This window comes from Micromys minutus, assembly GCF_963924665.1.
Source record: "Micromys minutus genome assembly, chromosome: 32".
Taxonomy (NCBI): domain Eukaryota; kingdom Metazoa; phylum Chordata; class Mammalia; order Rodentia; family Muridae; genus Micromys; species Micromys minutus.
Genome location: NC_137967.1, coordinates 1,545,082 through 1,559,455, shown reverse-complemented (window position 1 = coordinate 1,559,455; position 14,374 = coordinate 1,545,082). Strand labels below are relative to the sequence as shown.

The window sequence follows — 14,374 nt, the reverse complement described above, 5'->3', positions numbered from 1 at the left end:
TCTACCTTGCCTTAGTTTTTTAAGCTCCTGGATGGAAGGCGCACATAACCTTTATATTTATAATAAGCCATAAACAGCACAAGAGCTTGGCGAATACCAACCTTCCATGTTATTAGAATCTATTTTCCTAACCCCAAGTTATTGCTTACTATTTACTGCATTTCATCCGGGCTTCTCTTGACTTCAATGGGCCAGCCCTCAGGACCACATTTCTATGGCTCACCTAACCGATGCTTACTTCTCCTTCCTTCTGCACCTTTTTCCCAAGACCAGGAAATATAAACTCCGCCTATGCCTCTTCTGGCCAGATCTTGGCTGTCAACATCTTTATTTACTAATCAGAGATAACTTGGAGATAAGGTCACAAGAGATATGTACAGACTCCAAGTCTTGGAAGTCCACACTTAACATTAAAATAGACAGTAAAAGACAAGACCTCAACACATTCCAATAAACATTATAAGTTGAATCATATATTAAGTAAAAAATTTATTCAGTTGCTGGGCCCCTGATGGTGCATCCCCGAAATCTCAAGGCTTTGGAGGTAAAAGCAAGAGGATCAAAAGTTCAAGGCTAGTCTCAGCTACACAATATATTCAAATCTAGCCTGGACTACATGAGACCCTGGCTCAGAAGGAGGGATTGACAGACGGACAGACAGACAGACGGATGTATTTGCTAAAGTACCATAGAAAGAGACTTCTCCATTTTGCCTTGCCAGTTCTCTCTCCTCATGAACTTGAGGCTGTAGGTCTGTTGTGGCGGTGGCTTTTGAAGGAAGACTGTCAACATGAGTAGCCTACCCAGTCCTCTGCAGTAAAGACTGCATTCACATAGGAGAGGAGGATTGCAGTCAGGAGATGGGTGACATAGTTGACCATGGTCATATGCATGGTGAGGAAAAGAAGAATGGTGTTTTTTAAAAAATTAAAACAAGAAGTTACATAAATAGTTTTGAAATTACCATGTTTGACTGTAAGGCTCAGTTACACAGGTGTGGTTCATTCCATATTGAGCAAACAGCTGCTGAGAGAAATATTCATTCATTTACTTCTGTTGAAAGGATGTACTTTTGGGTGAGTCTTTGGTAATAGGTCTTATTACCAGGCAGTATACATGTATCTCATCCATGCCTTACCCTAACTCCCTTTTCATTAGAGTTTGATAGAAGGGCTCTCTTGATTCTGACAATTTAGATATTGTTTCACCACAGACCCATAGCCCAGAGAAAGAGACCAAAATTTGAAATTTGAGGTAAAGTTTCAATCAAATATGTATTGCTTTGACACTGTTACAAATTTGAAAGATTCTAAGTTAAACTATGAAAAGTTAGGGACTTAAAAATAAGTGAGTACATAGATTAGGAAGTAATGAATTGTCCAGAGTTCTTTAGACGAGTAGAATGTATGCAATGAATATATATGAGCAGATTTATTAAATTGGCTCAATGCATGTAGTTTGAGGCTAACAATCTGGTAGCTGCTCTCTTCTTGAAGCTGGATGTCTCCGTAGTTCCAGCCTGTCACAGAAAGGGCATTCATTCCTGGGGGATTCCTAGAGAGAGAGCTGCTAGTCTTCAGTTTACACTAGCATCCTGAAAAAGTTGGTTCTAAATGGTGGTAGAATTCTACAGCAACAGAATATGTGGAGTTGCCAGTGAGAATGAAAGGAGGCTGGCTGAAAGGAAACGTTTTGTCTTCATGTTCTTTTATCTGGGCTGTCCTGAGAAGGTACCATTCAGAGTTAGGATGGGTCTTTTTGTTTTAAATAATCTGGTTAAGAAAATCTCTCTCAGGAGTGCCTGACATCTTAGGTTTTCATTGATTCCAGATGCAGTCAGGTTAACATTCAAGATTAGCCACTACATCTTACTTGTAAAGCGGTAAGTTTGTTATAAGAGGTAATGTGGATTGGATTGAATATGCATTAAAGTTTCCTGACATGTGAAAGGCTGCATCACACACAATCCATCCTGTCTCTTTTACGCACTTTATGCTGTTTTTCACACCACACTGTAGAAGTAACATATACACTTATTATATTGAGGGGACCTCTATTTTAGTTAGAAAGATATGACCCAGAGAATAGTCAACCACATCTATTATAGCCTTTAAGTATATGACTCTCTAGGCATGATGAATCTTGGGTGTCAAGAGTGGGGAAGGAGAGGAGTTGAAGAGGACATGGAGAGAACACAGAGAAGGCATGAAGGTGACACAGAAAAGTCACAGAGAGAACACAGGAAACAGAAAGGACTCCGAGAGGACATGGGCAGGATGTGAAGAGTTCTGAGCCTGGGCATGTTTTGCTGTAGATGTAGGTTGTAGGATGTGGACGAGAGAGACAGTGACTTACTACTTTTGAGACTCCAGACTGCTTTCCATCATTGTCTAAGATAACTATTCCTCACATTCAGAGCATTTTAATGAAGTGGTGATTATTGTCTCCTTTGTACAGGTAAGTCAGAGAGACTAGAGACTAAGGGATCTGCCAATCCCACAGAATGATAGAAATGAGATTTAAGCCTTAGGTGTGTTTTCCCTACAGTCTGACCATTTATCCAACAGGTGTGTGTTTTACATGCTTCTTGGGGATGGGGAAGTACATACTTGATTGGAGAAATATCTGATTTTATTCTTGATTTCAAGGGAGTAGAGAACAGCTGTTACTTGGAAAGAGAGAGAAGGGGCTTCCTGCTCCTTACAGCCCTTTTCCCTGGGGAGCTGAATAGTTCTCTTTACCTTCCAGCACTAGTATGAATAATTATCCATGGGGTTGCTTACAGGTACCTCAAATCGAATCTCCTTAGAATTCTGGGCACCACATAATGCCCCTGGCCATTTGTTGGTGAGGTACAATGACTTGGGTACAGGTAATATGTCAGTGTCTCATTATAGAAATCACCTCTTGATTAATTCAGTGAAGAGCTCTGCCTGAAGAGGAGGCGACCACTTCTTGAGAGTCAGCATGCCTGAAGAGGAGGCGACCACTTCTTGAGAGTCAGCACATCTTAGGATTTGCACATTCAGTCTTGGGATGCTGCCTCCTGGGCACACACACACACACTTGCTTTATTGTTCTGGAGTTAAATGCCCATGATGTATTTCTGACAAAAATAACATTCTTTATTATAAAATCTGAATGTGCCATTTCCTAGGCAAAGGAAAAAGCAAGAATATCTCACATGTCAAACCCTGGTGTATCTTTGAATACAGTGTGATAATGCTCATGCAGACTGACCAAGATGCACAGGCTAGAAGCATGGGCTTGGTGAGGGGTGCACAAGCTTGTGCACCACTGATGAGTTCCCTGGGAAACATAAACACCCTGGGAATTTTCGTACTTTCAAACAGTGTCTTTCTGAGGAAGTACTTATTCAGTAGGGAGAGACTTGATTGTCACAGATTTTCATTGTTGGAATGGTTGGCTACTCGGTTTCTATGTCATGCATTTTAGCTGTTTGTGCTCTTATTTCAGAATATTAAAATTAGTGACTAAACCTAGGTGAAGTGCAGTGAGTTTGGGATGCTTCCGGTGGCTGTAGGGACTGGGAATAGCTTAGCCAGGTAGGGTGCTTGCCTCACATGCACAGGGATCTCCCTCCATCTAAGCTCTAGTACTGCATAATCCTGGATGAGTGGCTCACACATGTACTTTCCAGGCAGGAGGATCAGAAGTTCAAGGCCACGCTCAGTTTCCTATAAGGAGCCTGCGGACAGCCTGGGCTACATCATCTCAAAAAGCATCTAAGGGGAGTGATGGTAAAGAGCTAGATGAGGAACTGAGTGTTCTCACAGCTTCTAAACAGCGTGTCTCCCAGAGGATTCCAACCTACACAGGTCCTAGGTTAGTTTCTTTCTATCCTGAAAGTCTTTCCTTTTTCCCTTTTATTTTGCTTAAAGCTCATCAAGGGTCTCGTGTAGTCCAGGCTGGATGACACTGAACTTCTCTGATCCTCTCACCTGTAAGCCCAAATTTGATAATTACGGATATGCTTCATCTGCCAAGCTGTTGTTATATGGTGTTGGGGATTTCACCCGGGGCTTCATGTTTGCTAGCCAGTGTACCAAGGACTTCCAGAGCCCTGAGTGCTTTCTCTCACCTGGTCATCTCTCCTTCAGCAGCTGAGCTGTCACTGCAATGGAAAAATTGATGACAACTTCTTTTCTTAATCTGGCAGCTGTTGTTTTTTTCTCACCTCAGCTGCTTCCCATAATCCAGCAGATGGCAAACATATGTTTATAGGCACAAAGCAAAAGAAGCTGTATTGGATTCCTCCTGATCTTAATTCCTATCTTTTTTTCCTCTCATGTGGAAATCGCAGCACTGGAAAGTGTATACATTTATAGATTAATATTTCTCTCCGTTAAGACTCTGGGAACAGCGGAGCAGCTAATGATATGCTAATGAGCTGACAGTTTTTTATGGATCATAATGGAAGTCGACAAGTGTCTTTCTCAGCTTTTATGCAAGCTGGGCTATTTTATTCACTGTCTTCAGGGCAGAGATAGGCGGAGGGTTGCATCTTGAAAATGCTGTTCTCCAGCTCTTACTTTCCATGATCCTGTGGTAAAAGCTTGGGTCTCTGCCAGTTTGTAAACAAAAGCACATCTTAGTCCATATATTTACATGCCTGGCAGGAAATACTCTCCACCCTCTTTCTTTGCCTTTCAAAGCAATTTGTTTCAATGTTTTTAGCATACAAAAAAAAAAAAAAAAAAAAAAAAAAAAGCAGAACCACTTTTTTCAAATGTAAACAGAGATCTGCAGGGAAATAAGAGAGTTAAAAATGAATTAGCATTTGTTTGGCCTTAAAGCATCTTTCATTTTTGTCTGAGCATCTAGGAGAGGTTGCTAATCTCAGTTATCCCATATGTAAGAGGGTCTTAATGGCATTATTTCCCGATTTTTTTTTTATTATACCTTTCTATTTTTCTTACTGAATGACAAAGGATGTTGGAAATAATGAGAGTTAGTTTTACAAACATGAATGACCCGAGAAGTATCACTGATTGGTAGGGATTTTTCAGTTTCTCTGAAAGCTGTCTGAAGGAGGTAGAGTTGGCAACAGGTGGGAAGGAAGAGAACAGTGTGCCTTCTATCCTCACTAAAGGCAAGCACTTCCTGTCATAGGCTCTGCACTGTAGGAATTCACCGGTTTCAGACACCACCCCCCCCCCCCAACAGGTTTAGCTCTGCTGACAAAGAGCTAATTAGTAATGACAATGTGATGGTGGCCTGTGGGTGAAATCAGACTACCTAGAAGCAGCTCCTCTTCCTGGTGTTTAAATTTGCTTCAGCAAATGGTTGGCACCACATGCAAATGACTCAGTAGACATTGGGCAATGAAGATAAGCTGTCGAGGAGCTCTTTGCTGTAGTGTCTCCTGTGGCTATGCAACCGTGGGGCTTCCCTAGGTTAAGCACTGGCATCCTGTGGTACCCCAGTTCTGGCTTGGGGTTAGAAGACCTGTAGTGTTAGGCTGGTTTAGGATGCAGGCACCAGGTAGGAAGTCGATTAAAACTATCAAAGCCTTCAATTTCTTACATGTGAAATGAGCAGGTTATTTGACCCCCAGCTCAGTACTCATTGTAACACAACCACTGCAGAACTTGTCCCAAAATGTCCCTGGCTGTCTGCCTCCCAGGATCTTGAAAATACTGATATGTGTATTTAGGTTAAAATGGAATGCTGTTTATTATCCAGACTTCTCAGAAAAATGGGATCTGATATTGAGCAACCTACAGAACTTCAGGAATTTGGTGCTCTTGCACTGTTGACTATGGTTACTATGATCACTAGAGCAGTACACACTGTAATACACAGGAAGAGCAGAGGATGCTGGGATATGTCTGCCTTGATTTTGTCCTCAGTTTATATATCCAGCAGTCTCACCAGTCTTCATTCAGTAGCAAGTCTGTGAACTGCTCATATGTAGGTGTTGGGCACCACATTCAACACTGAACTTTTAGTAAATAAACCTTCCTGCTCTGAAAGAAAATGATTGACAGCTATTCTAGGCTTGGTCTTTTAACTTTTCCTTAGAACCATTGGGAACAGATTTATAAAAATGCAGATTTCTGGGTCTATTTTAACACCACTGAAGTGGAGTTTTTGCCGGATTGGTTGGTCCAGGGCTGTGGATGTTTAGTAAATAAGTACTCATGGTATGTTAGAATTAAGGAAGTTAAAATTTAAGAAAGCCTGTCAGGGTAAATGATGTGAAATAAAGCATAGGTAATGAACCCACCAAGGCCAGCTAACACAAGGCCACCAATGCCAGCTAACACAAGGCCACCAAGGCCAGCTTACACAGGGCCACCAAGGCCAGCTAACACAGGGCCACCAAGGCCAGCTAACACAGGGCCACCAATGCCAGCTAACACAAGGCCACCACTGCCAGCTAACACAAGGCCACCAAGGCCAGCTAACACAGGGTCACCAAGGCCAGCTAACACAGGGTCACCAAGGCCAGCTAACACAGGGCCACCAAGGCCAGCTAACACAGGGCCAGAATTCTGCTGAAATGAACATAGGCTTTTTGTGCTGTATTAGACATAGGCCCACTACACTGCAATTTTAAATGAGTATGGATGCATTTAAAGATAAATGAAGAGAGGTTAGGTGAATTCTGTCTTTTGTCTGTTATCTTTTCTCTTTGAGAGAAGTTGTAGTACTGGAAGGCTCCTTTATGTCTATGCAAATTCTCACAGGTAATTTTTTTTTTTTTGGTGTGGAGAAATAAGGGTAAGGAAGGTTTTGTTTTTTGTTTTCTTAAAGCTTACTTTTATGTTTATAAAACTTAATGTTTTAAAATCTTAATTTTAATTTAATTTATGTATTTTTAGCATGGCAAATGTTTATTTTGCCATCATGTTGATTAGTTTTTGTCAGCCTGACATATTGAGTCACCATAAAGAGGGAATTTTAGTTGCTGCCTTGAGTTCCTACCTTGGCTTTCCTTGAAGACAGGCAGACTCTAATATATAAGCCAAATAACCCTTTTTCTTCCCAAATTGTTTGTGGTCAGTGTTTTATCATTGCAACAGAAATTGGTACCAGAGAGTAGGTTATTGCAGTGGTGGACCTGATCATGTTGGTTTTAGGGAGGATTGTTGAAGGATTTTAAGCTTTGAGCTAGAAAATATATCAAGTACTCATGGGCTGTTCTATGGAAGCTTGGAAGATAAGAATGTTGAAATAAATGTAGACAATGGAGTTCTGGCTTATGAAACTTCAGAGGAATGCTTGTGAGACCATCACAGACTCTATAGGGGCTGTTAGAGTATTAAGTCTGGATTAAGAAAAAGTTCATCGGTTTGAGAAGGGGACAAGAAATAGGCAAAGAAGAGGTCAAAGGGAGGAAAGGAAAGATGATGAACCAACCTGCCTCCATCTTAGGCTTAAAAGCCATCTTATAGGGAAGACAAACTAAACTTCTTGTTGTTTTTGATTAAACCTCTGTTTCTCAAGTAGTATTGGGCTATGCACAACTTGTAAGCTTAACTACAATGGTTCTGTATTGCGTGTTCCAGGAAATGGCAACCGTGTTTTTATTTTACAAAGTTATAGTAACCATCTGGCATCCCAGCTTTTGTTTCAAATAGTTGTTCTAACTACCTTGTTTGACTACCTGTTGTTACGACTACTTTATTAAGACCATGTTGCAGTCATGTGTCTGTTTCAGGAGTTCGTTATGACTAACTTGTTATGGTCATGTTCTCCCCCTGTAATCCTGCCTATTTTGCATGCCAGATCTCCCATTTGAAAACCCTGTACCCCTGACCAACAATCTCTTGTCTTCCTCAAATCCAGTGCTGACTTCTTGAACCCCATCTTAGGGGGAAGCTCATGGCCATAAAAAAAAAAAGCTTGCTTTAATTAATTGGTCTATATGATCTTTCTTCTTACTTTGAAATTAAGAAAGGGGGAAATGATATGATCATATGTTAAGTAAAATATATTTAAAATGAACATTTATAAATTTTAATCATAATAATAAATTTTGTAAGAAAAAAAAAAAGAACCCATGGAAATGAAACCTTTGCTTTATTGGGACAGTAGATACTGGTTAACTGAGGCTGAAAAATCAGTTGTGATTATCAGGAGATGAACATCATTGAATAGAAATCTTCTAAGAATTCTTTAGTATTTCTTCAAGTTCAGCACACCAAAAGTACAGTCAAGAGAAGACAGGGCTATATCTCAAGCTGGCAGTTAAAGTTGGTGGTTTTGGTGGCCTGAACACTGCAAGATTGAAGGGGCCGTGGAGCAAACCTTAGTCTGCACTCTGTGTCAGTGTTGGAATTTTCCTGCAGAGAGGCCATCTATGATGGTACAGCCTCAGTTACCATGCAGAACAAAGACTGAAGGGATCATGGAGAGAAGTTGAGGTTTGTCACTATGAGAGGACAGGAAAGGCCATTGGAGAAGACACAGCTTCACCTACAGTGGAGACCCTAGCATTTTGCTGATGATGAGACCATGGGACAATCACCAAAGACAGTAAAGGTATAGAGTGGAGTTACTCTATGAGACACTGTGTATGCTCTGGCGGAACTGGAGAGTTTGAGCTTCCAAGGCCCTTTGGCATCCAGAAGATTGTGAATGGGTTTGAGATGTCAGACATTGTGGAACTACAGGATTTGGAGCTATACCACTGGACTTTGGTTTTGCTTAACAATGCTTGTTTTATGCCCTAGCTCTTCAATTTTGGAAGAAAGTATTCAACTTACTTTTTATTTTATCAAAACCCACAGTTAAATGTCTTTGGTCTTTAAAAAGAATCATTGAACTTTTAACACAACTATTTTAAAGACTGTGGGACTTTTAAAGTCGGACTGTGTTTTCTACTGTGATAGTAACATGAAAACCTTAGGACACACAAGAAAGAAAAGGTTGTAGTTTCAGGGTGTTGTGTTCATGTGTAAAGTTAATGAGGAGTTGATTGTGTGGGGACCTATAGTCACCTAGGAAGATGGAATCTCAGTTGAGGAGTTACTGACAGCAGCTTTTTCTGTTCGATGTGTCTGTGAGATACTTTTATTCTTTATTGATCAATGTAGCTGTGTCTAGCCCATTGTAGGAAGTATTGATTCTGGGTAGGGGGGCTTACTATGAGAAAGCAGGCTGAGTAAGTCTGGGAAGCAGCTTTCTTCTCATTTCCTGCTTTGACTTCCCTTGGTGAGGGACATTTAAGACAACTAAACCCTTTCCCCCATATGTTGTTTTTGGACAGAATATTTTATTACAGCAAGAAAAAGCGAACTTAGATAGTCCAGTCCTATATCACCAATATCTAGGCACTGCATGATCAACCTGGTGAATCAATACAAGAACTTCTGGTCCTTTCCTTATTTGGGGAAGGAGATAGGATGTCAGAACTCCTTAGCTCCCAAGTGTGCACATTTTCACCAAGATTTCTGTCACATGCACAATATACCCACATTTCTGTGGGCAACATAAGTGTTTATAGCTACACTTTGGTAGGGCACATTTATATACATACTTTTGTGGGAACACAAGTATGTTTATATCCATATTTCTGTAAGTTAAACACACACACACATACACACACACACACACACACACACACTTCTGTGGTTCAGATGTACATATGCACAGTCTTACACTTCTGTGGAACACATGCCTATTCATACTTACACCTTTACGGGGCACATGTACAATCACATCCACACTTCTGTGTGTCACACACAAGTGCACATCCACCCTTCTGTGAGCTGTAGTTGGTATTGCTGTCCTGCCTCCTGCTTTCTTTCAACCCAGCATTGATTTGTATTCATTCTGCATCAAGTTAACATCTTGATTTATGTGGCAGGAACAAGTTTTCATGTCCATGTGTGGGCTGACCTCTGTGACTTTTTTTCAGGAAAAAAAATACCAAGTGCTTTGGGTTTTTGGGTTAATGAGCATTGGAAAGCTGTCAGCTCTTATTTCAGGTTTTGTTCAATTCAACATCATGGATCTTCATGTAATGATCTGTGACACAAATGTGTGCTCGTGTGCACGCACACACACACACACCCACACACCCCAAAGATCAAAAGTGAAAAAATAGAAACAAGGAAGGGTAGGAGGAAGTAATTTGTAACTTACCCTTTATCTAAAATGTGTGAGGTCACTTCAAAGAAGGCCAAGGAAAGCTAGCATGCCCTGGGTTATTAGGCTGATTCATGTTCCAGTTTTCAGGGTGATTTTCTATTTTGTGGGGGATAGCTAATTTATATAAAACATTTTTGAGAACTTTTCCCAGGCATGGTGTAACCTCTTCTGACAGGAATGGATGGTCTTGGACCTCTTTTGGTCCATGCGTATCTTCTGCATACTTCAGGATCACTGAGGTTGACCAGTACTCTTGCTTTGATTGGCAGTATCTTTGTTTTAGCAATGAGATATTCCTTGTTACAGAAAACCTCTAGATCTTGGGCAAAATAGGGTGTCTGGTTATTCTAAACCAATCTAAAATCTATCTGATTATATAGGTATTTTCTTTTAAAAAGTAAAGTTTAATATATTTCTGCTTTGTATTTTAAATTATATTGTTTCTATTATATGTAGTATTCTATAGTTTTTAGTAAATGTACACAGTAGTAATCTCTTATAATATTTTTACATACATATTCTGTTTTGTTCATGTTTATTCCTATCTTTCTCTATTGTCCCCCTACCCTCCCTTTTCATCATTTTTTTTTTGTCCTTCAAACAAATGTGCTCTTTTTCTGCATTTACATTTCTCTCTCATACTCAGAGGTTCTGAACATGAGAGAACATTCAACAATTGAACTTTTTTGTTTCTTTCCATTATCCTGCTGTCTCATTTTAGATTCTTTCTTCCTCTTCCACTGAGTCCAGTTTAGGTTTCTCACAGAAAGGTGTTTTCTAGCACTACATTTAATTTTACACACCAGTTTTTCTTTAGTGGAAATCTATAGCTCTGTTTATAAGCAAATTTCTATACACATGCCACATATATAGACGAAAAGGCAATTAAAAAATGAGAGAGCTCTTGTGGGTAACAGTGTCTACAGTGTTAAATTGACTGAGATCCTGTGTTAGAGGGATTGTTAGCTTTTTGGAACCAGCATCTCCCGCCAAGTGATACTCAGAAAAGGGTCTCTCCCTTCTTGTACAGTCTACACAGTAAACCAGAGTCAAGATCTAGAACTTGGTTTCCCTTGACTTCTAAGCATAGATTTCTTTTATTTTCTTTGTTCTCTTCTCTTCTCTTCTTTTCTCTTCTCTTTTTTTCTTTTTCTTTTCTTTTGTGTTTGAAAATTGTCCTGCCTCTTGAAGCAATTGTTTGGCTCTAAAAGATGGAGTACCTTTGTACTTGAGAGGAGCTGATTCAGGTTGTATTAATTTCTGCATGAGGTTTTAATTAATAGTTTGAAGCAATGGCAGGTTTCTCTCCTATGGTGAATCTATCTTTCCTTGTGACATCAGCACTGCTCTTTGGTAAAAAAAAAAAAAAATCGGGTTAAGAAATGTGTACAGTTCTGCTGTTGATGAGCTCTAATATTTATATTAATATTTCCAATTAAATGTTACCTTGGAATAAGAAGTAAAGAGCAGCACATGCTGATTGCCTTGTTTGGAAGGCATGCTTATAAATGTTAAGTGCTAGCCTCTCCAAAGACTTACCCAACTATCTTAAGCCTATATTTTATTTATAGATGAAGCTCAATATTCTGAACCATCTGTTCTCTTCTATCTCTTCCATTAGATGTAAAGAAAAATAATCTAAAAACAGAATCTTAAATTTAACTTGAAAAATTCCAAAGCTAAGCCAATGTTTTCATTGAGACATCAGTCTCGAATGACTGTTTTAAACATGGTCTTTTTTTCAAGATTGAACTGTAGTGTTAAAGTAGCCTTTCTTCTCAGAGACAAATAAGTTTTAAGACGTCAGCAAAGACTCAGTGTTGTTCAATTTGTTGAGGAGTGAAAATTGTTGCTTAATTTTTCTTTGATATCTAATTTTATTTTCCTCAACCAAATAAATCAAATAGAAGTCTTTATTGGGATTGGAGATATACCTCAGTGGTTAAAACACTTGCTATACAAACCTAAGAGCTAGAGTTTGGGTCTCTAGTACCTAGTAAATGCTAGGAGAGTGTGAAAACATACCTGTGATTCCAGCACATATGAGGTGGAGATGCGATCCCCAGAGCCCCTTGGCTAGCTAGAGTAGCCAGAGGACTCTGAGTTCAAGTGAGGGAACCTGTCTTAATACATACAGGTTGAAGAAGATGCCTAACAGCAAGCCTTTACCTCTACATTCATGTGGACACATGTGTGTGCATGTACACTTCTACATTTGTGCTCACACTCATGCAGACAGCATATGCATAGGTACATATTTTGCATATACCCGTGCATATGCAAAAATGAGAAATCTTTTATTATATTTATTTCCCTTACCCCCAAGGCAAGCCTTGTAAATCAGCATGGCTCAATGTTTCAGGATGATTGGGGCATAAAAGATCATTTGTATTTTATAGCATCCTTTAAATTTGATAGTTTATGAATGCATACACCTCCTAACGCACCCTTCCTACCATTCTTGCTAGTATCCACCAGATGGAATTAACTGTGACCTTCTCAAGATGAATGTATAAAAGATTTCTAGCTGGGGGCGATTTGGGCTGGTGCTAACCAAGACTGACTGGCCTCCTGAGTGAACCAGTCTTGCTAAGCATCTTCTGGATGTGGGATACACTGGCAGCTGTCAAGTTAATTGCTATTTATCTCTTCTTTGGTAGGGAATCATCCAAGATGGCAAGATCATCTTCATGCCGAATGGCTTCATCACACAGTGTCCCAACCTAAATCGCAGTAAGTAGCATGTTGGCATTTCTGAATTTAATATTATTTATTGATTTCCTGACCTGTCCCTAGTATCAGGGAAAAAAACATCTGGAAAGAAATGCATAAATTATGTAAGCTTTACTATGGAAACAGTTGAAGGATTATCTGTTGTAGATATTACTAGGTCTTTCAAGCTTGAAACAAGATTTTGTTACATACCAAATTACAATTTGAGGGTAAGAAAGGATTAGACGATGGGTTCTGTGTGTTACAGCAAAAATATATATTCAACATAATTATATAAATATGTTTAATTTAAGACATGTACATCTCACAAAATTATTCTTTAAATTTTCTGACCTTGGAAAATTTTAATTTAATGTGAAAATTTCGTTTAAAAATATCATGTTCATTTCAGTTAATGGCCACCTTTTTTTTTTTTTTTTTTTTAGTTTTAAATTATTAATAAAAATGAGGGCAGTAGTGTCCGGAACAGAAATTCTCTGTCGTTTCCCTCAAATTTTACTTTCAAGAGAGCAAAACCCCTTGTATAGTTCAGTAACTCCATTTTCAAATTCCTCATGTGCGCACAAGATCAACACATGCCTTCTGTTTTCTTTATTGAGCTTGCCCAACATGCAGTGATTTCCTGAGCCTGGTTCAAGGAATAATGGATTTGCAAGAGCTTTTGGCCAAGATGACTGCCAAAGTAGGTGTCTAAATTCACTGGGATAGTATTTCTCTTTGTAATCGTACCTAGAATTTACAGCAATATGTTTTAATGGAAACACTTTTAGCTTGGGGTGGGTAAAGTGGTGTGGCAAATGTTTTATTCTTCCTTGAAATGAGACTGCCTCTTGTAATGCAACCATTGAGGTCTTCGATATAGTCAGGCTGTGTCACCATGGTTTTCGGGAGAGATGCTACAGTACACAGAAAGCAGTCTGTCTCACTATAGGTTCCTGGTGAGCGAAATGAGAATCTGCCCAGTGGCTATGAAAGCAGTGAGAATGAGAGATGATATATGGGCAGAGTCTCTGCAGTTGTGGCTAATGCATTTTGGATGTTAGAATAATTGGCCATAATCAGGAGGGCAAAACAGCTATCATAAGTGGACTTCTGTCATTGGAAGGCATTGCGTCAAACTTCTAATATGTGGCTCACTTTCAGATTGGTCCTGAATTAATCGAAGGGGCACAGATGCCTTCGGTTGTATCATGCCGAATGCCAATTTTTATCATTTATGCAGCAGATACTGTGTACAGCTCTGGGGTATTCTTGGGACCTTATTAGGTACAAATAGGCAAAAAGCCAGTCCCCTAGAAATGTTCACATTGAGTAGCTGTGTCCCAGATGTAAATAATTAGGGCCTTTCTTATATATTCATGAAGCATGGTTTCACAAAAAAAGCAGAAGCCTTCTGGAAAGAGCATTGAAATAACAAAACAAAACGAAACAGAACATGCTGTTGTTACCCGAGTGATCAGTCCTGGACACGGATTCTGGCCTAGGGCAAAGGAAGAATTAGGTTGGGCCTAAGAGACAT

The 14,374-nt window shown here is 39.5% G+C and overlaps 1 protein-coding gene across 3 annotated transcripts in view; it reads left to right on the top strand.

Moving 5' to 3' along the window:
• The window catches only part of NELL1 (neural EGFL like 1), a gene marked incomplete at both ends in the record, with an annotated part of 772,717 nt that overhangs the window by 179,457 nt on the left and 578,886 nt on the right, over nucleotides 1-14,374 (top strand). For all 3 annotated transcript variants that reach the window (XM_080908377.1, XM_080908376.1, XM_080908375.1), the window contains 2 exons: nucleotides 12,783-12,855; nucleotides 13,455-13,537. In XM_080908377.1, the coding sequence (XP_080764503.1) occupies nucleotides 12,783-12,855; nucleotides 13,455-13,537 (156 nt within the window). The remainder of the gene's footprint in view (nucleotides 1-12,782; nucleotides 12,856-13,454; nucleotides 13,538-14,374) is intronic.